The sequence below is a fragment of the Arachis stenosperma genome, chromosome 3 (genome assembly GCF_014773155.1).
Source record: "Arachis stenosperma cultivar V10309 chromosome 3, arast.V10309.gnm1.PFL2, whole genome shotgun sequence".
Taxonomy (NCBI): domain Eukaryota; kingdom Viridiplantae; phylum Streptophyta; class Magnoliopsida; order Fabales; family Fabaceae; genus Arachis; species Arachis stenosperma.
The window spans coordinates 1,863,525-1,887,972 of record NC_080379.1 but is presented as its reverse complement, the minus strand read 5'-3'; the positions used below and the strand labels follow the sequence as shown (position 1 = coordinate 1,887,972).

General features: G+C 31.2%; 1 protein-coding gene across 1 annotated transcript; it reads right to left on the bottom strand.

The window, feature by feature from the left end:
* Positions 1-16,276: 16,276 nt before the first annotated feature.
* Positions 16,277-24,448, bottom strand: LOC130968711 (two-component response regulator-like PRR37). Its single transcript, XM_057894121.1, has 12 exons — positions 24,236-24,448; positions 24,029-24,088; positions 22,513-23,401; positions 21,784-21,945; positions 21,546-21,679; positions 21,023-21,184; positions 19,407-19,587; positions 18,875-19,322; positions 18,746-18,773; positions 17,438-18,208; positions 16,765-16,838; positions 16,277-16,662 (listed from the first exon to the last, which is right to left on the bottom strand). Exons 3-12 carry the CDS (start codon positions 22,850-22,852, stop codon positions 16,596-16,598), a joined length of 2,367 nt encoding a protein of 788 aa, XP_057750104.1. The 5' UTR covers positions 22,853-23,401; positions 24,029-24,088; positions 24,236-24,448; the 3' UTR covers positions 16,277-16,595.

Sequence of the window (24,448 nt, the reverse complement as noted above, 5' to 3'; positions counted from 1 at the left end):
AGGGTATTTTCGTCATTTCATACTCACGCGGATATGATAGCCTGCCTCGCATTCACCAAACGCCTATGTATTCGCGTTTCTTCTTTAAAAGACTCTGGTTTTAGTAATTAAAAAAAAAAATTTTCAAAGTTAAGAATAAGGTTTGAATCTGAAATTTTTAATGCCTAGTTTAAAAAAACAATTTAATTAAGTTATTTTTGAAAAAATAACTTAAATAATAAATAATTATATTAAAAATAATTTATAAGTTATTTTGTGTTTAGGTTTTTAGTTTTAAAAGTGTTTATTTTATAAAAATATGATAAAAAGGTTCAGGATTCGGTGGTCTCAGAACCTTTGGACCACTTAATGGTCCCATTAGAAAACATGTTTTTAGAGTGTTTTTAACAATTGCTACATAGTCCTTGAACTAATTTTAATTACAAATTAACTCCATATATTTTATTTAATTATAAAATTGTTTTTTATTTTATAAATTATTATTTTATTAATTATCTATTATATTTATTAATAATCAAATACAAAAACAACCACCAATTATATTCTCCATTGATCCTAATAAAGCTTTTGGCCATTCCAATCGATTAAAATATTAAATTTGATCTCGTGACGTTCGTCCATGGCTTCTAAATCGTATTTCCTTGAAATTCAATCAATTGGTTTATCAAAACAATCGATTGACAGTGTATATCACAAAACAATCGATTGAAAGTTGTAAGGTAGAATGGTTTTCGCTTAAACCAATCGATTGTTTATACTTTCTAATCGAATGAATGCCCAAAAATAATCGATTGTTTTTGTTACTCAATCAGATTGAATTCATGAAAACAACATGGATTTGCTAAATACAATCGATTGGAAAGTGATGACATTGAAGTTTTAGTCAAATTCAATCGATTGGAAGGTGATGAAGTTGAATTTTTTGCCAACTTCAATCGATTGGTAATGCTACCAATCGATTGAAATGTGTCATGTGCCTATTTCAATCTTATTATCTTTTTAGAAATTATCTTATTATTCATCTATCTTATCTTTAAAATTCTATCTTCAATTTTTTCTGTTTTATTTTGATGTAGATAAACTAATCTTTATCTTTTTGTTAATATTAACATTATAAATTGGTGAATAATCCATCACTAATCATTCAATCCCACCATTGAAATCGTGTATCATTTTCTTTGATTATAAAAAATTTAATTATTTTTCTTTGAAATATCCATCTACTCAATATCCATTTTTTTATTTTTTATTTGTTTATTTAATATCCAGTATTTCTTCATCGTTAATTACCGTTGCAGTAATCAGCAAAGGTCCAATCAAGTTTTTCATTATAGTGTTCAAAAAATAAACCATCGTTTTGATTACAAAATCGAGGTTAGTGAATAGAATCTCTAATTTTGTAATTATTCGTTTCGATACTTTATTTGTGAAATTGATTGTGTAAGGAAAAAATATTTTTTTTATCTTTTATTAATTCACAAAAATTGAGAAATACTAAAAAGTAAATAGATGTTATTATTTTTTATTATTAATTAATTAGCTAGTAACCAGGGACGGACCTATAGAGGGCGAGTAGTGGCCTGGACACCCTAAAATTTTAAGAAACTATACTTATCTATAACAATTTATATTAGGAATACAGAGGGTTTAGTGTTGATTATTTTTTTCCTATTTTACCCCTATGTTTATAATCTAAAACAACATACTCAATTACATACTCACGTTCTGTAAATTTTGCATTAACCCATGACAGAATGATATAACTGCTCGTTAAGATATTCTTATTGGATGTAAATTATTGTTACAAATATTTTTATTAAGATAAATTTTGAAGGAATAAAAGTAGAATAGTTCAATAAGGATTAATTTAAAAAAAAAATAAATTTACACTAATAATTTTTCTCTTCAAATTATTAACGTACTTTTCTAATATACTCTAAATACCTACACAATATATAATATCAATTAGCGTTCAAATTTAAGTTCCAATATTGTTATTAACGAGAGAGGTTTATTAATTTTTAAAAAAATTTACACACAATAAGTTTTGTATCAATATATCATGATTCATTTTAAAAATAATATTTATTCATCTAAGTTATAGAGTGTTTTGAAAAATTATATTTAAATAATTTTTTTATTTTTTTAACTATTTTATATTTTTAGATTGAAAACTTTGTATTTTTTATTCAAGCTTTATTTTTATATTTTATTTTAATTGTCTTATTCAAAACTATTAATATGAATTTTTATTTTGTAAGATAAATAAAAAGATGAGATTTTTTTAATAAATTAAATTATTGAAAAACTTACTTATTATAAAAGAAGTTAAGCATATTTCTTGATTATAAGAATACATATAATTCACTTTTGAATGTAATCAAAATAAATATAAATTTATTCAATTTTTTAAAATTTACATTAATATTAAGGAAAAGATAAGATTAGTTTATCTATATCAAAATAAAATAGCAAAAATTGAAGATAGAATTTTAAAGATAAGATAGATGAATAATAAGATAATTTCTAAAAAGATAATAAGATTGAAATAGGCACATGACACATTTCAATCGATTAGTAGCATTACCAATCGATTGAAGTTGGCAAAAAATTCAACTTCATCACCTTCCAATCAATTGGATTACATTACCAATCGATTGAATTTGGCTAAACTTCAATGTCATCACTTTCCAATCGATTGTATTTGGCAAATCCATGTTGTTTTCGTGAATTCAATCGATTGAGTAACAAAAACAATCGATTATTTTTGGGCATTCATTAGATTGGAAAGTATAAACAATCAATTGGTTTAAGCGAAAACCATTCTACCTTACAACTTTCAATCGATTGTTTTGTGATACACTGTATTTCAATCGATTGAGTTACAATTCAATCGATTGTTTTGATAAACCAATCGATTGAATTTCAAGGAAACACAATTTATAAGCCATGGACGAACGTCACGAGATCAAATTTAATATTTTAATCGATTGGAATGGCCAAAAGTTTTATTAGGATCAATGGAGGATATAATTGATTGTTATTTTTGTATTTGATTGTTAATAAATATAATAGATAATTAATAAAATAATAATTTATAAAATAAAAAAATAGTTTTTATAATTAAATAAAATATATGGGGTTAATTTGTAATTAAAATTAGTTCAAGGACTATGTAACAATTGTTAAAAACACTCTAAAAATATGTTTTCTAATGGGACTATTAAGTGGTCCAAAGGTTCTTGGACCACCGAATCCTGAGCCTTACTCTAATATATATTAGAAAATATAAAATACAGAGCATGCTGATTATATCAAAAATAAGTAAAGGGTAACATTTATTTTCCTATGGGTAAGGACATCATCGCCGACATAATAACCTCTATACGAAATACTGACATGAATGGAAGAGGAACGGTTCTAATACCATGTTCATTTATTGTTTAAGTTATTTTATCAAAAGGAGCTTAATTAAGTTGGTTATCTAAACTGGGCCTAAATAGCTTCTTAGAAAGCTGCAATTTGGTTTTAAAAATCGCACTAGACATTAATACTACTACTTTTTTTTGTGACTAAAATAAATTAAACAAAAAAAATAAAACAAATAAAATAAGGAACTGCTTAAATAGAAGGGCAGTCCTGTTTAAGACTACTCTTAAACTCCTCCCAAGGTTAAAGAAGCTCCACATGCGAAAGTTGTAACTTCATCGCCATCTTTGCCATAGTATCTGCCACCATGTTTGCATCTCTCATAATTAAACGAAAGTCAACACGCCAATTCCAATGCATGATATCTCTTATTTTGAGCACTAATGGATCAATAAACCCAAAACCATATTGAGTAACAAGATTAAATGCTTCCACACAATCCGTCTCACAAATAACATCTCGTTGACCCACATCCCAAGCTAAGAGATATTCTCTCCAAATAGCAAACAATTCTCCTTGAAGAATACTATTACTCACAATCATTCCCAAACACCCCATTTGCCAGCTCCCATTACAATCTCTAATAACACAAGCAAAACCAACACTATCACCCGAACCAAAATAACTAGCATCACAATTAATCTTAAAAGTACCAATGGATGGGGGATTCCAAAAATCATTTAGAGTAGAGGGAAGGGACATACGTTGTAATTCAAAAATATTCCTAAGCTCTTTTTCTGAGGTTAATGCCTGACAAATCACTTTTTTCGGAGGCCAAGTTTCATGGGGATTAAATATGTCATTATTCCTTGCTCGCCATATCCACCAAAGTCCCGAAAAGAACTTGAACGGATGCTCTCTGCTATGATACAAGAACCAGTTTTTTAAATCCAAAGGATGACAAGAAATATCCAACATATGCCAGACAAGCTGAGCTTTGGGACAATCCCGAATACAATGTAAAACTGATTCCTGGCTAGAAAGACATCTTGGACACCTATCCGATGACGACATCCCTCTTCTAAAGCGAAAACTTGCAGTGGGAAGAGCCTCCTTAAGACACAACCAAGCCAAAAACTTATGCTTTTTCGGAACAAGCTGACGCCAAAGCCAAAACCAATTCTCCCACTCCTCCCAACCAAACAGTTGCTTACACAATCACAAGTAACCATTGCGTGAGTTATAGACTTTGGCAACATACCCACTCCAATACCAACCCACTTCCGGACCTGCTTGTTCATCTGGATTGTAAGAGAGAATATTACCTTTCAGATTTTGAGATAAAGGAGAATAAAGAGTATCCAAATGCCACCTACCAACCGACCAAATATTCTGTATCCGGAGATTCGAATCAGAAATGTGAACATAATCCATCTCATTAGATAATCGTCCTTCTCTCCTCCAGCTAGAAAACAAAAAATTCTGGTTCAAATCTCCAATACACCAAGCAAACCCATCCTTCAACACTTCCCAAGCCTTGCAAAGACACCTCCAAATGGGAGAGTCATTGTTCTTAGGATAACTAAAACAGTCATATAGAGATGATCGGTACTTGACATCCAACAATTGGACCCATAGCTTGTTTGGCTGCTGGAAAAAAGTCAAAACTAGCTTCCCAAGAAGAGCAATATTTACACAATAAGGATCTCTAATCCCCAAACCTCCATATTTTTTTGGAGTAACCGGTACCTTCCAACTAACAAGATTCAATCCTCTTCCATCAACTTGTCCTTTCCAAAGAAAATTCCTCATCATAGACTCCAATTTACTAATGATTCCTTTGGGAAAAATAGAGACCTGCATCTGATACATGGGAATAGCGGCAGCAACAGAATTAACCAAGCAGAGTCTACCAGCCCAATTGAGTAAACTCCCTTTTCAGCTTACTAGCCTACTCCGAATCTTATCCAGGACACCATTGAAAGCTGAACGAGTCACCCTAGAATGGCTAAGGGTAACTCCAAGATACTTGTCCAAGTCCTGGACAAATCTGATAGAGGATACCCCAGTGAAAACCTCTTTCCTTGTTGCAGAGACATTCTTAGAGCAAAGCACTTTAGACTTCTCCACATTAATCTTCATCCCAGATGCTTTGCAAAAAGTCTCTAAAACCAATATCACATTTTGCACTTGTCTCTTTGTAGCTTTACAGAATAGAAGCAAGTCATCCGCAAACATTAAGTGGGATATTCTTGGTCCCCCTCTAGAAATAGCAACCGGCTCCCACAAGCCCAAATCAACCTGATAACTAATAAAGCATGTCAATCGCTCCATACACAATACAAAAAGATAGGGTGACATAGGGTCTCCTTGTCTAAGACCTCGGCTAGGAGTAAAGCCATTCAGACGACTCCCATTCCAAAGAATAGATAAAGAAGAAGCAGTGACACAATTCATAATCAAATTAAGTGTAGGAATAGGAAAACCAAAGCTCTTAAGGGTATGAGCTAAAAACCTCCAGTCAACTCTGTCATAAGCTTTCTCCAGATCAATCTTAAAGGCCAGTGTGCCTTTCTTTGATTTAGTCTTCTTCATAAAGTGGAGGACTTCTTGAGCAATAATGATGTTGTCAGGAGTTCCTCGTCCCGGAATAAATCCTCCTTGAAGTGGGCCAACAATCTCCGCAAGATGAGGACGAAGCCTATTAACAAGGACCTTCGTGATGATCTTGTAAACTACATTGCAGAGACTAATCGGCCTGAAATATTTCATAGATACCGGTGATTCAACCTTTGGAATGAGAACCAGTAAAGTCTCCAACATTCTCGGATCAAGAGTAACACCGGAGAATGCCTGCTTAACCATCTTCCAAACATCAAGACCAATGATCTCCCAATATTCTTTGAAGAAGAAAGCTTGAAATCCATCAGGTCCCGGAGCTTTAAAAGAGTTCATATGAAAAACAGCTGTTCTGACTTCCTCCATAGTAACTGGTGCCGTAAGATTATTGCAAGCTTCCTCATTCAGAGAAGGAAAAGGCACATCACCAAGACAACCCAAATCAACATCATCCAAATGACAGAATAAGCTTTTATAGAAAGACTCTGCTTCTTGACTCAGAACCTCTGGATCAATTTTTCACACTCCATCCTTGAGAAAAAGGCCATGAATCTTATTATGCTTCCTTCGCGCAAGAGTTTGAATATGAAAGAATCTTGTATTCCTATCCCCGAACCTAACCCGCTGCTCTCTGGACTTTTGGAACCATAGGAGCTCTTCTTGCACTAGAGTATTATTATAATTATCAAGCAATTGTTGCTCTTTCTGACGCAAATAAATACTATCCACCACTTCCAAACGCTTTTGTAAATAATTAATCTGCTACTCTAATTCATATTTCTTAACAAAAATGTTACCAAATACCTTCGAGTTAAACTCTAGTGAATTCTTCTGTACTTCCGAAAGCTTGTCATGAATCCCTCTATTACCAGACCACCATGACTAGTTCACAATATCCCTATACCCAGGATGAGTAGCCCAAGCAGCAACAAATCGGAAAGGTCGATTCCCTTTAAGCTGAGGACGACCTTTACAACGCACCAGAATAGGGCAATGATCAGATTGAAGCCTATTTAAAACTTCTGCATAAGCCTCTGGAAAGATAGATAACCAACTACTATTTATACAGACTCGATCAAGCTTTTTTGTCACGTCAACATAATTTTTCACCCTCCTGTACCAAGAAAATTGCCTCCCAATAGTCTTAAGATCAAACAAACCATTATCCCCTAATGAAGTAGCAAACATGTCTGCTCTTTGATGAGAAAATTGACAGCCCTTAGATTCATGAGAAAATTTGACTTCATTAAAATCACCAAGAACAATCCAAGGTCCTTGAAAAACTATGGATTGTGCAACAAGATAATTCCAAAAGAGAACCCTTTTCTTAAATTGAGGACTGCCATAAATACCACTACACCTCCAAATTAAATTATCAAAGTGAACCTCAACAGTAACACCCTGATCAAAAGCATCAATAAACTTACAACAAACACCCTTCATAGAGGATAGAAACCAAATACCTCCCTTATGCCCCTCTGCTTCTACTATACCAACAGAGTGATACCCCAACCTTTCCCAAAATAATTTTAAATGCTGAAAAGGGGAGTGAGTTTCAACCACAATAAAGAAAACAGGTCTAAATTTTCTAACAAGTTCCTTACAATGCACCCGGGCTAACTTATTAGAAGCACCCCTAATATTCCAAACAATCATATTTAAACTATCCATAAATAATAGGGACAGAATAAATAAGAACATAAACTCTAAACAGAATCACCAACCTCAATAGGTGGTTTGTCCTGCAGTACTGGCACACTCTGATCCTTAATAATTGCCACCTTCGGACCTCCTGACACTGCACCTGCCATGCTTCCATCTACTAAAGTTTTCTCCGATGTGCCACCATTTTTATCAACTGGCGAGTTCTGCAAGGAGGAAGGCCGATGACGCTTCTGTATAGAAATTTCATGACGTGCAGGAGTTCTGCGCGATGGAGATGGCGCAATTTTGATAAGTCAAAAAAGTTCAAAAAAGTTAGTTTTAAAGCTTTCCAAACAGACTCTAAGTGAGGATGAAAAAATTATTCTATTTGGATTATAATTCGTTGATAAAAAATTTGTTTATTTAGTTTTTATTTTTAATGTGTGTTTATATTTGAGTAATTTTTGGATAAGGTTTTAGCAAATATACTAAGAAATTATTAAAATATAGTAAAGTTTATATAGTAAATAATTTTTTTGGTGTCATATCGTAAATAATTTGGGATCAATTAAATAAAGTTTGAGATTTAAAAGGTAGCAAATTTTGGATAGGTTATTATTAATAATAAATAAGTTATTTGTACCATTGTACTATGTCATTCATTGTTTGATAGGTTAGTAATGCAAAATTTTGGTTTTGTTTTAAGTTAACTTCTAAAAATGGCTATTAAAAATACTAATAATATAAAAAAATTTAACTAAAATCAGTATAATAAATTTACATTGTTGATATGTTAAACAATAAATAATATAAATCAAATAACATTTATTCTTGAAACACAAAAAATTATCAAATAATTTTATGATCAAATTAAGTGGTTAATTTTTTTGTATCTAGTGGTGATGTTTTATGTTTGGCTACTATTTATTTTTCTCCGTGTCTTTGATTAAAAAGTAGTTTTGACTATTCAAATTTTAAGATAATTAATTATTTAATCAAATAGTTTTATTAATATAATAATATACTTAATTAAAGTTAATGTCTTTATGTTTATGTATATGTAAAGAGAATTATATTAATAATATTATTTTTTTTTATAAATCATGCAACATATAATATAAAAATATGTGTAAAATAATATTATAAAAATAAGAATAATATATATATATATATATAATTAGTCTATTAATTAATCACAATCACACGTACAAAATATATTTAAAATAATATGTATATTTATATAAAAAATTACAATAATTAATTTTTTTATATATAATATTGTTTAAAAAAGTGATTTCTAATTTAAAATAGGAGAAAATAATAAATAATTTTGTTGTTTTTTGATTATTCGAGAATTTACGATATTTTTAATTTCAACAAATAAAAAACTAATTTATTGTTTATTCTAAATTTCATTTAAGCGTCGCCCCGTTCACATATTATTATATATAGTAAAATTTGAATTTTTGACACATTATTATATAATAAAAGGTGAAAATTCAGTTGAAATCGACTTCACGTGAAGTTAATATCTAAGAGTCGTTAGATGATTTAACTGATTTGACTAAATTTTTATCCAACAGCTCTCAGATATCAATTTCACGTAAAGTTACCATAATAAAATTTGAATTTTTGACATGTTTAAATGGAAATGAACTGGCCACTTGAATAATTAGCATTCATCTTTCCTTCAAGGTTAACAATTTGGTGACGTGGCTGCCAATGATTGGCTCGGTGCAAATTAGTGGAAGTTGGTTCGAAACACAGATCTTTGTCTTTCGCCGGTGGCATTGGCTCATACAAATCACATTGATTAATTACACATATATCATCTTTGAATAAATAAATAAAGTGAGGAAAAATAAAATTAAAAAAAAAAAGAAAAGAAAAGGTCAACGTCTCGAAAATTCAACTAGGCCCCACATGATGACGTAATAATGTGGGACCCATTTGCCTACGCGTATCGCACTTCATCAGTTTCCAATACTTGTGCTCTAACTCTAAACATCAGAGAATTCAAAAATAATTATTTATTATAGATTCTAGTATTCTACACTCTACCAATCTGACCGTTTTTAAATGGAAAATAATTAACTTTCTCTGTAAAATGATATCTGAAATATTGTATGTATGTTATTTTCTTTATTTTTTGCTATATTTTTTAATTTAATTAGCTAAAAAATATATTTGAGTTTTATTAAAAATTTATTATTAATTAATTAATAAATTGTTAGATAGTGCATATATAAAATAGAGTTTTTTAAACGATTTTTTTTAGTGACTTTTTTTTTTGGTGACTTGAGTTTTTTAAACAATAACACTGACTTAAGTAAACAAGTAATTTAATTATTTGACTAATTCATCCAATTAATTTTAAGTATGTTAATTTGCACATTAAAAAAATTAGATTATTTTATATTAGTTTTTAAACTATAGGAGAGTTAGTTAAATTATAGTTTTATTAGTTAGATAATAATTTGTCACAAATAATTTATATTAATTGTTATTCTAGAATTAATATAACTCATTAAATGCAGTATATTAATGTAAATTTATTGCTATTAAAAAGTTTAAAAATTAAAAATAAAGTTTAATTATTCTGTTGTTCTAATATATAGTTTTATTAAATTTTTAATTGGGTTTTTATATTTTTTTTGATTAGATTTTTATACTGCTTTAATTTTGTAATTAAATTTTTATTAGTGTAAAAAATATTAAAATTAACTGAATATTTTTTCATAAATTAAATATATTTATAATTAAAAACTTAATTAAATCTTTGACTACATGTATTTTGATAAAAATATTACGTTAATTTTAACATTTTTAACATAAAAAAGACATAATTATAAAATTAAAAATAATGTAAAAATTTAATTAAAAAATAAATAAATATAAAGATCTAATTAAAAATTTGATAAAATTATAAAGACCAATAAAATAATTAAACCTAAAAATAATAATTATAGTATCGGAGCTGAAGACTGAAGAATATGAAAAGGGAAATGTAGGGATAACCACGTTGCATGGTCGGTTCACCAAAACAAAACATAATAAGTAATCTAGAAAGTTCCATTTTTTGATTTTTTTTTTCTCTCTCTCTCTCTATATATATATATATATATTGCCACTATTCAAATTCCAAATTTCAAGCACTACCTATTAAGTAATGTGAAAATTAAAAATTGTGGTGACAGCAATTAGCTTTGGTTAATTATTACCAAAAAGGAACAGGTTTAAGCCCACGTATTGCTTAGAATAATCTCAGATTTTTTTAATTAATAATCATTATTATTGTATGTCATTAATTAACAGATAAGAAGTTTATGAGCAAAGTAGGGGGGTTTGTGAAAGAGACACATGGAATAAGATTGGTAGTTGATTTGGTACGCATTCAACCGTTTTTATCAATGTATGTTATTGCGACATTTTTTGAATGATAATAAGACATGAAAGGTGACAAGAGATACACACACATGTCATTAAATTTAAGGTGGAAACTTTTAAGTTCGGATTAATGATGCGGAATATATGATTAACCTTTTAAGAAGATAATATATAATGTCATGGATTACTTTGAAGAGAGCACAATAATTTTTGTTTCCTTTTACTCTCTCTTATTAATGTTATTTTTATTTTTAAGTTTGTGTGGACGGTCCTTGATGTTGATAGCCACATTTCACATATGTATATAATTAAGTATTTTGCAGGCTATTCATATTTAACTAAATAATCTTTTCCTTCCGGTTTAACTAATTAAATTAAACTTATGTATCCACCAGAAACTCGTAGCCGACAATTTTCTCCAAGTAGTTAGTAAAATAAATAATAAACAACAACAATTAAGAGACTACTTTAATAAAGACATTAAAAATATTTTTTTTAAAGACATTCATATATATTATGTTATTTTTTATTATAAATCAAAACAAAATCGATTTATTATAACAACAATAATAAATCCAATTATCTACATTATAATTATTATATCCGATTTGATCCAATCAAATTATACCATCTAAATTAAATATTTTAAATTTTTTGATAAAAAAATAATTATATCCCTGACTTTTTTATTTTTCGGACATTTAAATTTTTAAAAATTTAAAAATACAATTAAATTCCTAAAAAATTGGGTTTATTGTTATTATTATAAAAAAATATCAGTTTTATTTTAATTTATTAAAAAATTTAAAAATAACCGATTCATTAATACATTTAATAATAATACAACACATAAATATTTTTATAAAAAGACACATCTTTACGAGAATATCCCCTAACAATTATACATCATTTAGTTCCGAATAAAATTGTTTAAAGATTTTGAATCATTTGAGTCAGGGATTTTTTGTTTTTTTGTTTTTATGGTAGATATATTTTTTCTCTCTCTATCTCTTTGTTTTTATTATATATAACTAAACGACATTTAAATTTGACTTTTTTTTTTACTTTAAAAAAATAAGGATATATAGATATGGATATAATATCTGTTAATTGGTGTATTGCATTCATTTTCTCTAAAATCATTTGATAATAGTAATAACAATAATAATAATAATATATTAAAAAACAGGTCAATATCATATTTAATTATCCAAACAGTTATCTTCACATTTTGAAATACAAGAAATTTAACTATCATAACCTAAATTTCCTTGTGATTATAATGTATTTGATTGTTTGATAATAAAAATTTGTAAAATTTATTCCATGTTAGCAAATTAAATATGTTTTTTCTGTATAAGCAATATATTGCCATATGAGGCAGTGTTTAATTTAACCACCGACTCTTTTATCTTTAAATTTTATAATAAGAACACTTAGTTGTTTGAATAAAAATCTAAAGCTCTTTTTTATAATATATTATTAAAAATTAAAATTAAATTCATTTTCTTCTTATTAAAAATTGGCTTTTTGTTAGAACATGTGTCCGCAAGAGGTTCCTTTTAGTTTACGCTGATAGGGGAGCAAATCTTTTATTCAAGTAAACATTGATTGATACCGAATTGACTAAGGAAGAAAATTACTTAATATTTTTTTTTTTGTATTAGAAAATTACTTAATATTAATGTATTATTATAGCACACTAAGCCTATATAGCCAGCCACCTTTATTATTCTTTTGAAAAAAGAGAGATCCTATGAGATATCCATATCCCATTTGTGCCAATGCAAGGGAAGTTGATGACGAATATGCACATATCTTCTGTCTCCACCTCACTACAACTATAGCTCTTAGTGGAACAAAGCAAATTTAATTTCATTTAATTTACATGGCATTATAGTGTATGTTCGAATTATTAGTTTAAACGGTAAATATTCGCATGCAATTATCTTTATTATATGAAATTGATAAATGAAAGATGTTAAATATAGGGGTGTCAAAAATTTTTAGGAGGTAGGGATTCTCGCAGGAATTTCGGGATTCTAATGGTAAAAAATTTTTCTTGTAGGGATGGGAAGCAAAATTCCTCCGAGACAGGCGCGGGGATCCGAGCGGGGATCCCGTCCCATCCCTAATAATTTTTCGAATTTTTGAACTTACTTAATAATCTTTATTTTATTTCTAATATAGGAATTTTTTAGTAATTTCACTCATTGAAAAACTTTAACCTTATTGTTCAAGATTTTATTTTATAAACTATGATTTACTATGTTATATTTTTAGACTTATAATTTTAGATAAGATATGTTTGTGTGTTTATATTAATATTTTATAGTTTGTTTTTTTTTATTTTTTTATATTTTTTATTATAATTTTCATATGAATGTTAAATATAGGGAGATGGAGAATGAGACCCGTGGAGAACGCGTGATTCAAACTATTTATAAACTGAGTTTGTGTTAGATATTTTAACTTTTAGATTTTGTCACAGTTGAAAAGCTTCTTAACAGATGTTTTTGGCTAAAGTGTTTACCTACCTTAGAATTTTGAGAATTTATTATAAAATAAATGTAAAAATCACTTAAACTCACTGAAAATTTAAGAATTATTTATGTCAAACTGTAAAGAAAATGGAGTACTATTTTCAAATGGTTAACAGCACATATATGATATATGATATATGAATGGAAAATGGAGAGAAATATTCGCTTCTATTAATTTACGTGTTCTTAGCAAAAAAATGTATCAACATTTTAAAATGACAAATCTATATTATATATAAAGAAAACATAGACGAAAGTTGGGTATAATTTTGTTTTCAAAACATCTTTCATCATATATATAATTTATAAAAAAAAAATTGAATACACGACCTTTTGATCTTAATATAACATACTATTTTATTTGATTTCAAATTCGTTATTATTATTTATTTTAATTTACAAAAGGTAGATACACAAGTACTTCATAACATCTTAATTAGATTGGTAGAAATAGTATTTGAACCTCAAACTTTGTACAAACTTCTTACCATTATATCATTTTGTAAACGAATTGAAGTTCCATTGATTCAAGTATTTCTTCCACAATTAACTTGGTTAGATATTCGTAGCTTGAGGTTGTGGTTTCTTTAAGCAACTTTTTTTCTTTGAAACCCCACAAAAAGCAGAAGTGAAAAGTGGAAACTGTGCCTATTTGGGTTGCCAAAGCACGAACTTTATTTGTCCTATGGTATTTTGGCTATGTACTCGATTTAGTGAAGGGATTCTCCAATCCACCATCATTTTAATGGTAGCGCCAATATGGCTAATCAATGAAAAAGTGCATGTGCTCCACGATGGAGGGTATGGACCTTTGTTTAGTTTAGGGTCAAAGAAAGAAGAAAGAAAGAAGGTACCTCTATTACTAGCTAGCCCACTTTGAATCACACATTTTAGTGTTTTACCCTAACTATGTTACTTAAACATAGTATAACCATGTCAATTCGAACACTTTATTTTTTTTGAACAAAAAACAAAGATGGTAAAAGAAAGAAAGATGAGAGTTAAATATCCATTTTCAAACTCAACATAATGATACTATTCATATATTAATCATTTCTGATATCAATATAAAATATAGTTGTCATTAGTAATATGTTTAATAAAACAAAAATATATTAATTACTAAAGAATACTAATATCAAAATAATATCTAATATAAAAAATATCAGCACACTAAAAATTAGCTATCAAATCAATTGTTCATATAAAATATATATTAAAATATAAAATTCACATTAAAAATAAATTAAACAAAATATTAATCTATACACAAATACATAACATCTAATTTAATAGCTATTTTTTAATATATACATAATACTTTTGAAAAAATATATAACAAGATTGAACAAAAATAAAATGCAATAGGGATAAAGCAATGACCTACTTCTTGTGTTGCCCCCAAAAAAATGATCCAATTTACTCGTTTTATTCCCTATGTAGGGCCGTAGGGGTATTATAGCAATGCAACTGGATTCCCAACAAGAGATGATGCCCCTCTTTCGATGGACGTAGGTACATGGAATATGGGCAAGTGCTTAATAACCAATAAGAATGTTTGTGCCCTGAGAATGTACTACTATAAATCTGCTATGGTTCAGAGGTGAGACATCATTTATGACTAGCAAGTGCTAAACTCCAAGGAAGTTGATGAGCTACAAACATATATAGGTAGGTAGCTAGGCATCATTAGGTCGGCTAATGAAGCAAAATAGCATTGGTTTGTAGTGTGGTCCCCAATGCTTCAACGAAACCAATTGGATCTAACAACTTGCTTTTAATCATTTTAGAATCCAATCCAGAGAAGAATGGAAAAAGGAAGGAAGGAAGGAACCCTCTCTGTTGCTTTCCAACCAGCAAATTGAGAGCGGTGACATGACATTTCCGAGTATCATAAGAAAATGATTGAACATACAGGGATTCAAACTAAAACAATCCTTGCTAGGAGCTATAGGTATCGTTTAGTTCAAATGTTTGAAAGAAAATAAAATATGGACTAAAACTTAGAATTGTCTTTATGATAGTTTTTGTATTTTCAAAATAAAAAACCGAAATTTTGAGTATTCAAATAAAAAAATATAAGTTCAATGACTTATACGTGTCATATTACGGTTCACGAAATAACTGATTTATATTTAAGAAACAGTTCAATTGTAAATTTGTAATATAAAAAAAAAATCGATTTAATCATTGAACCTCTATTTTCAAACGAAGACAATTCTATTTTTTTGTGTGTTTCTCTCTTTAAAAGAAAATAAAACCCCCCAAATTTTACATTTCTGTCTCTTATCTGTCAGAGTCAGAGGACATGAACCAAACACTGAATAACATAATTTATTATTGGCTTGTTTGTATGTCAGCTTTTTTAAAAATAGTAAAAATTTAAAAGAGGAGTTTTGCCATTTGAAGACAATCTAGAAGAGTTAGATTTTCTTTCATTTGGATGAATGTGAACATGGTTGAAACTTGAGACATGAAATGGACTTGGTTTTTGAGGTTTGACACATTTGCCTTACGTGTAATTCACACACATGCACATGATTGAGACATTCCCCTGAACCTCACGCGCTTCCTAGTCATGAACACATGGCAAGGTAAACCCTCTCCCATTTCGTTTTCAACCACCATAACTAAACTTTAACTAATTCCACTTCCACAAAACCTAACTCAGAAGTGGGTCTCTACTCTCTAGAATAACAGTTAGCCACAGAGAATGCACGCTAACATGATAAAATTTATTTCATCAGAGGTTAACCTGTCCAAAGGCAACCACTTCCATGGGTCCATTGGAGTTTTTACAAGTTTCACAGACATAATAAATAGAATATAGAGCAATGTCTTCAGGTCTCAAATTAATAAAGGTGTCTCTCACACAACAAAGGTAGACCTACTCACAGATTTTTCTAGCACAAACCTTCACAAATCTTTGGAGTTGAGCGTGTAAGTGGCTAGTTTTGATAGCTTGAAGCTAGAGGCAGCTACTCGAACGAAATCAGTTAAATAACAAGAAGCATCTTGTGGGCTCAGCTGTTGTCATTGGAGAGCATCGCTTGAATCCATGTTGTTGCTTTCTATATCTTTTTCTTCTTTGGGGTCAGACCTGAAGGGAGAAAAAGAATGGACAGAAGTTAGCCCAGCACTACAATAAAGATGCGTAAAAAAGAGAAAAAGATTAAATGAATTCAAGAATGTGGCAACATACGCTATCCGTCGAACAAATTGTCCACGGATTCGTGGCCGCTGTTCGGCTAGCTTTTTCCGGCTGTGGTATCGAACCTGGAAAGAGTAAAGGGCAATTCCAGAACATAGAAACAAGTCAAATTTATGTTAGCATATAAAACGTATGCACCTAGTAATAATGAGATCATGTCATTGACCTGAACATGAACAGCACATCTTGCAACGAAAATAAATTTTACGAAGATATCTTAAGGGTAAATAAGGCAGAAATAATTTGAAAAAATTAGCTGAAATTTAAAATATGCAGAATGGAGAGTAGAACATTAGGCCACAGAGAGATAATGTCCATGGCAATACAGAATGGATCTGTTCAAGTGAAAATTTACATAATCCAAACGTTTTCACCAAGCCAGGTGAAGAGCCAGATAACAGCTCTTGTCAATGGTAAACATAACCGAGGCATATGAAATTTTCATACAGGATATTATCATAATAGGATCAGACTCTTTCAAACAAGTAGATCTTATTAACAGCATCTTCCATCTTGGTGGGACTTCCATGAGCCATCAATCCAACTAGGAATTACAAGATGAGCAGCGCAAGAAAAAAATCCTTATACTCGAAAATTCTGCAGGCTACAAAGATTTCAGCATATAACAGATATATTATGGACGATGTAATTAGGAATAAATCACCTTCTTCTCAAAGCATCTTTCTTTTCTCTTCTGACGAAATTTTGTCAAGGCAGCCTCTCTCAACGCCATTCTTTCTTCATCTGCACCATTCCCAATGTTTTTCCTATCATTGCAACATCCTCCATTGCTCCCACTTGCTACATGACCGTTTTCCACATTCATAGTTGTAACTGTCAAGGTGTTGCTGCATGCATCCTGTCCATTGCTCCCATGATCACTCTCAACCGCATTTCCATCTATGCCAAAATTTGCAGCATTACTTTCTGCTGGCCCACCAAAGACATTTGATGATACACATTGCTGGGCAGCCTTGGAGGAGCCTTTCATTGAGGGATCATCATGACCTGACCGGAGATCTAGAGCAGCTTTGTGAGCGATGTGATTGTAATGATGAATTTGATAGTGATTTTGCTGGAGTTGTAATCCTTGTTCAGAGCATTCCACTTGTCCTTTAACAATTTCTGCATATTCTCCTTGGGCAGAAATTTTCTTTTGAGATGAAGTGATACTATTGTGCTGCACAGTTTGCAATGCGGAAGAATTAAAAGAGCCAATCCCTCTTGCAGATTCTGGCTTTTTGTCCAAAGTTTCAGGTTTGGTCCCAAGACATGCATTAGTGGAGGCCATGTCATTGGTGTTGTTGCTCCCATTAGACTGCTGATTTGGAGGAGTGCTGTTTGAATGAGATGGAAAGTTGTGTAATGTCTCTGCATTTGGTGCAGCTAAGCTATTGTCAAGTGGTGAACAGCTTCCAACATTTCCAGTTTGAGCCTGATAAAAAGAACAGATAACATAAGGTTCGCACTAGGATAGAGGTTTGGAGCTGGACACTATTCTCCAGCAACCCTACTGGCATTTACTAGCCAACCAACTATTAAGTACTAAGAGTCACAGCATGTTTATCCTTTCTTAATCCTGTATGTGAGAACTATTATGATAATTCAGTTATTCTTTCACTATCCTGCTCCTTGTTGGTTAGACATAATTGCACATCATATCTGACACATATCAAGGAGTATAGCAATAACCACATAAATCCACGATATGACTGGAAATTGGGCAGAAATATGCATATGCAATACAAAAACCTTAGGATGTGTTTGCTTTATGTTTCATTTTCAGTGTTTTCTGTTTTCAAAATTTTGTTAAGGAAAAAGAAAAAACAATGAAAACAATAAAATCCTGTTTTCTGTTTTCACCTCCAGTTTTCTCTCCTTGAAGAGAGAATATGAAAACACAAACCAGATGCACCCTTAATTTCTCTCAAATATATATGGTTCCTGCTGTTTAAGGGCCACAAAACATCACCTGGTTAGCAGAAGAAGCAGTATTATATCTGCAAAAGGAAAAAAGAGAAACACATTATTAAGTACTAACCAGTATAAATATTTATACTCATAAGCCATAAGGTAATCATGCTAGAAGATTTCCTCTTACTTTGAGAATGCCGACAGATCTGAATGTCTCAAAATATTGCATTCATCACTTGTGACAATTTTAGTATCTCTTGCTTCTCCAAGTCTTTTCAAAGTCAGTTCAAGGGAAGGATGCTGTTTAAAGGAACAACTTGCTTTAGTTTGTGAGAAACCGGAAAATCCATTTGGAGTATTCAAGTCTCTGCTTTCAGCCTGCGGACTGCTGCTATCAGTAACATCAACAACATTCATAGCATGATTTTCCCGAGGCCTGTTTTTATCACTGTTGAAATCCAGTTGTCCTTTTTCACAGACATTACTATGTCCCTTATTGAGTTGCTTACCATCTACATCAGACATAATATTTATCCCTTTACCCGAAGGATTGCTAGACAACTCCTTGGGTGCATGCTCTAGTTGCACATTCAAAGTTATTCCCATAGCTAAATCTTTACCCATTGCAACATTATCTGTAAAGTGACCAAGAGGTTTATTTGGGTAAAGTATGCAAATTTAGATAGATATGTGATAAAATATATACTATCAATTCATACCAAGATGGTCAACCAGTTCATGGCACTCTTTTTCTGTTGCATGCATCCACCTACTACTAGCTTTTTCAGGCTTTGTATGCATCACTTCGGCACACGTGCTATCAGGGGCATCAATCAATTGCTTATGAGGTGAAACTGGATGAGAACTGCCAACTTGAACTAGACACTTGGTCCATGAACTCTACATAAAATAGGAATGTTAATATGATTTTTTGGGTATTTACATGAAAATTAAATCATTAAATAAGAACTCACAATTTACGAATCCCTAGAAAAAATATTACTTGTTTATTCATTTTGGAACAATCACCGACAAGTCATCAAAGAAGTCTTATTGACATATCAATATGAAATGTTATATCCACTTATGAAATTCAATATTTTATTTTTAGAGGAACTTATGAAACACCTAAGAGCATGAACCATGGCATCATATCCCTAGTGCCTCCAACATTTAGAGCATTAATCAATAGATTTTAGACAAAGAAATGATAAGTTTATGGATAATAAGACAGTTCAATGACGCTTGTTGTAATGGTTAATGGACTTGATCAATGAAAGATACCCTGTATTCATGCCTTCTTTATTGATCATTCAGGTTAACTACCAAAAATAAAAATTTAGACTCTTTGGCTATGTTTGGGAGTTCAAAAAAGGGTGGAAGAGGATCAATAATGGAATGCAATGGTCAGTTATTGGGGAAGGTAATAGTGGAAAAAAAAGTATAATTGTTTTTTTCCCTCCAATACTAACCCTTTTATATTATGAGTGTACTTTTTTATATGTATATTTAATAAGGGTGAAAGCTATGGTCCCAAATTTTGGTGGGTCTCTAAAACTCAATGTTTCAAGAGGGGGGGCACTCTCAACCCTCCCACCATCCCCACCAAATAAAACACTCCCATACACATTTGAAACAAAACTTGCCGCCCTTCCACTAGAAACTTTAAACCTGCTCAAATACACCCCATAATTTTGATCTGTCATAGTACATAGTTACAGACCTTCTACACCCATACAACTCTAGAAACTTTAAACCTGTTTCCCAGGCACCAAAATTTACTACAATTGAATTTATCCAGTTCAATTCCTTTTCTCTTATTGTATATTTTGGCTCTTAACATGTCGGAGTGGGAAAGTCCTCTAAAAAAAATAATGAGATTTTACACTAAATAGAGGCTAGACGTGTAATTTTATCCCATAAAACTTGTTTATCTGAAAATTAACAATAAAGGTGCATAAATTGCACTAGAACCAAATGCTCTAAATAGTGGCATATATTGCACATTACCACATAGGGATTGGCATGCACACAAACGGATAAGTTCAATTGTGGTAATTGAGCTTTTGAGCATGTTGTCATATAACATATAAATGGATTGGGATGCATTTTTGCAAGGTTTATCTTTTGTATTTTGCCTGTTTTGGGTTTCTTTGTACGGAAATCTTATCCTCTTTTGCACTCTTTCCTTCTCTTGTAATAAAATTTCTGAATTATTTTTTTTTTCATGAATAAACAGGTTTATTGAGACTGGATACTGCTATAGGTTTACCTTCAGATAGAAAAGTTTTTTCTTTCAAAACACATCTATTTAAGTATGAGAGTTGTCCAATACCTGAGTGCCACTTCCATTGTCACTTCCATCTCGAACAGTCAAGCCTCTACTTCCACAATCATTCTCATCACTGCTGTCACTATTATTTTCTGAGGCATCGTTACTTCTTGTCTTGGCAGATTTTCTGTTATGTGTCCCACTTTCGCTCCCACTACCACTAGACTGAGGAAGCATGTTAATCCAAGTTTAGAAGTGAAAATCATTTTGACAAATAAACTTTGATATCTAAGTTATCAGTGAAAAGACCCACAGATAATTATCTTGTCACAGAAATAAGGTAAGCTACATTAATTCATTACTGCTTCTTTATAAAGGAATAAATATATGTCTAGTAAATCCTTAGATCAGTTGAGGATGATATTATTAAACGGTGAGCAGAATAGTTGGATATTCAAGCTCGTCAACATATGATCCATAATATAAACTGGGATCACGTGCAAATTAGATAGGTTTTACATGACTATATATCTACAGCTTTTTTGATACATCAATCTCTACATAAAAGAAATGTAAAGCATCTCACACTGTGGCATCTTCTCCAAACGTGCTGCCAGAGGTTTCTAAGTTCATTCCTCCGAATAGGTTTCACTAAAAAGTCAACTGCACCTTTTGACAAACACTTAAACGCTATGCCCATAGAATCTTGAGATGACATCACTGCATTTCAACGTGTATGGAAAGCAAAACACCAGATGAAAAATAATTACCAAAAACACATACTTAAGTTTTGATATAAAGTATAAGTTTGGAATGGGACTTACTAATCACGGGAATATTTTTCAGTGTTTTGTGGTTCATGATCTTGCACAAAAGACCTATTCCAGATAAAATCGGTATAGCTACCTCTGTAAGGACAAGATCAATGTGATTTCCTGGATCTTCCAGGATTTTCCATGCTTGAAGACCATTGGACACAGCAGTGACTGTAAATACCATAGATAAAGAAAAAACTGTTTTAAGAATTATCGCCTTCATTGTTCAAGCACTTTTCCTTAAAAGAAAGAAAACTAAGCTTACATCAAGACCAAAATGTTAAACATGTTATGAAAACCACCCCAAGGAGTCTTTCCATTTATTAACAGTTTTTACATGCAAAAAAATTGATTGAAACTAATCCTTGCACTGGAAACTAGGGAGTATTATCCTCACATTTTAAATTTGAATTTTCCAGACACAAGGAGTACTAAGTACATTATGTATAGGCTATCAAGTTTCAATATAATATCCACAACTATCTCTCAGTTCACTAAGGAAACATGTAAGCTATAAGTTGTTTTCTCAGGAGCTGATACTTAGCAGTTGAGCATCTGACTTCGGCAAAACAAAGCTAAAGAGTATCAATTTTTTCCCCCTAGTAAAATTGGAATGGATAATAAAGTCATGTTTGTGTTGTTTTTGTGTCTCGATCATGTTGGAGTTACAAGTGGACAGAAATGGACTCCAGTGCCAAGGAACGATTAACCACAAATAGGAACAGACAACATTAATACCTTCATAACTACAATTTCGTAAAAGAGCTCGGACAACATGGCGTGTTGAATCATCATCTTCCACCAGCAGAACTTTTATGGATCTTATAGGGAGAAATCTCTCCCAGCATATAACTGGTCCTTGAGGTGGTTGTTGCGAAATCTGCATGCTGTCATGGACTTGAATTTGCCCCCGCAACCCATTGTTTCCATCCCTGGTTTGCCTGTTAAATCTTGTGTTATCATCATTTGATGACCCAGAACCCAGCTCTCCATTAACTACTCCATTATTGAGCCTCTTATTGTCAAAAAACTTATGATTTTGTTCTGCCAGACCTCTTTTCCCAACATTATTGCTCATTGGACCACCCTATATCAACCACACTCAAAAAACATGGGTGAAGAATTAACAGGATTACACAAACGCAATACCCTCATCAATTCACCCATGGATTCTCCACATCCTAAGCACTTCAACTATCAACTTCTGCAAACATTAACTATAGTTATCAGTCAAGTCAAAACTTTATCAAACATCACAGTTCTGAAGGACAGAATACCCTATACCTGGGGGTACTCCACCCAAGAGAGGCTCAAACAAAATAATATATGTATAAACACATCACACATATCACAAACAGTAATATCAGCAGCTGCTAACAGAATATATAAAATAAAATCCTGAATTGACTATACAAACATAAATGTCCTTTGGAAGAAAGTTAACATAGAAGTATAATAAATTCATACCTCCAAACTCCAGCCCCCAGACAGAAACCAAAAGCCCAAAAACTAAAATTTCAAAGCAAATTAATGAAATGGAACGACAACCTGTTCCTGCATCAAAGAACCCTCAAAGCTTCTGAGTCCTGACTCAGCACAAAGTTTTACTTTCCATTCATACGATACCCTGAGAAACGAATATGACAATTAAACTCACTTACCATTCCTACAGAAACTGCAGACGAAATCTGACATGACATGCGTGCATAGTGAGACTGGTCACATATTATTTTACAGGGAGACATCAGCAGGGACTTCAGAAATTCAAACAGTCAATGGCATATTCATCAAGACAAAACATACCACAAGTTCCATAAACCATAATCTACAATACCTTCTTCTTTGTTTTCTCTTTCCCTTTCTTTTACTTTACAGTAATTTTTATCCACCTATTAACATGGAGTCGGATGCACTCCAAGGCAGGAAAAATGGAAGATCCAACAATAGATTAATTAATAAATAATAGTAATAAATAGATTAATAAATAACAACAACAAGAAGAAGGACCACCAAATATCTGACAAGCATCTTCTATCCTATGAAAAAAAAATAACTAGAAAACAGAATACACAAATCCAGATATAGCAATAAAGCTTCTATGTCTTAGTATCACAAATTCAGAATTACAATCTAAAATAAAATTTCTCTTCATTATTTTCTTTTTCCTTTTATGATTATTCTTTTCCATACACAAAAGCTAGCTAAGAATCAATCATAGTAAAGTGAATTACAGATGTAGCGTGACGGAACAGACCTTCAAAGCTTCACCGTGGAGAACCAAACCTCCATTTTCTCGCAAAGCTCGATTCAGCAACTTGGAAAAATCAAAGTTCCAAATCCAAATAGAAACAAAACACAAATTAAATAATGGTCAAAGCTCCAAATCTAGTTTTAAATATCAAAAGACAGAAAATAAAAATTAAAGAAATAAACAAATTCAGCAAGCAAACGAGGTTCTAACATTTATCAGATGCAACAACCTCTCTTCCGTAAATTTTCTTCTTCCTCTTTTCTCCTCCTCCGTTATTCTGCGAAAACCGAAAAATGCTTTTGCGCGGTGTTTGTGTGTGGAAAAATACTTGACTGGCAGAGAAATAGCGAAGGCTTAAAAGTTTTTTTTTTTTTTTTTGCTTAGAGAGAGAAAGAGTGTTGAGAGAGAAAGAGAGGGAGAGGG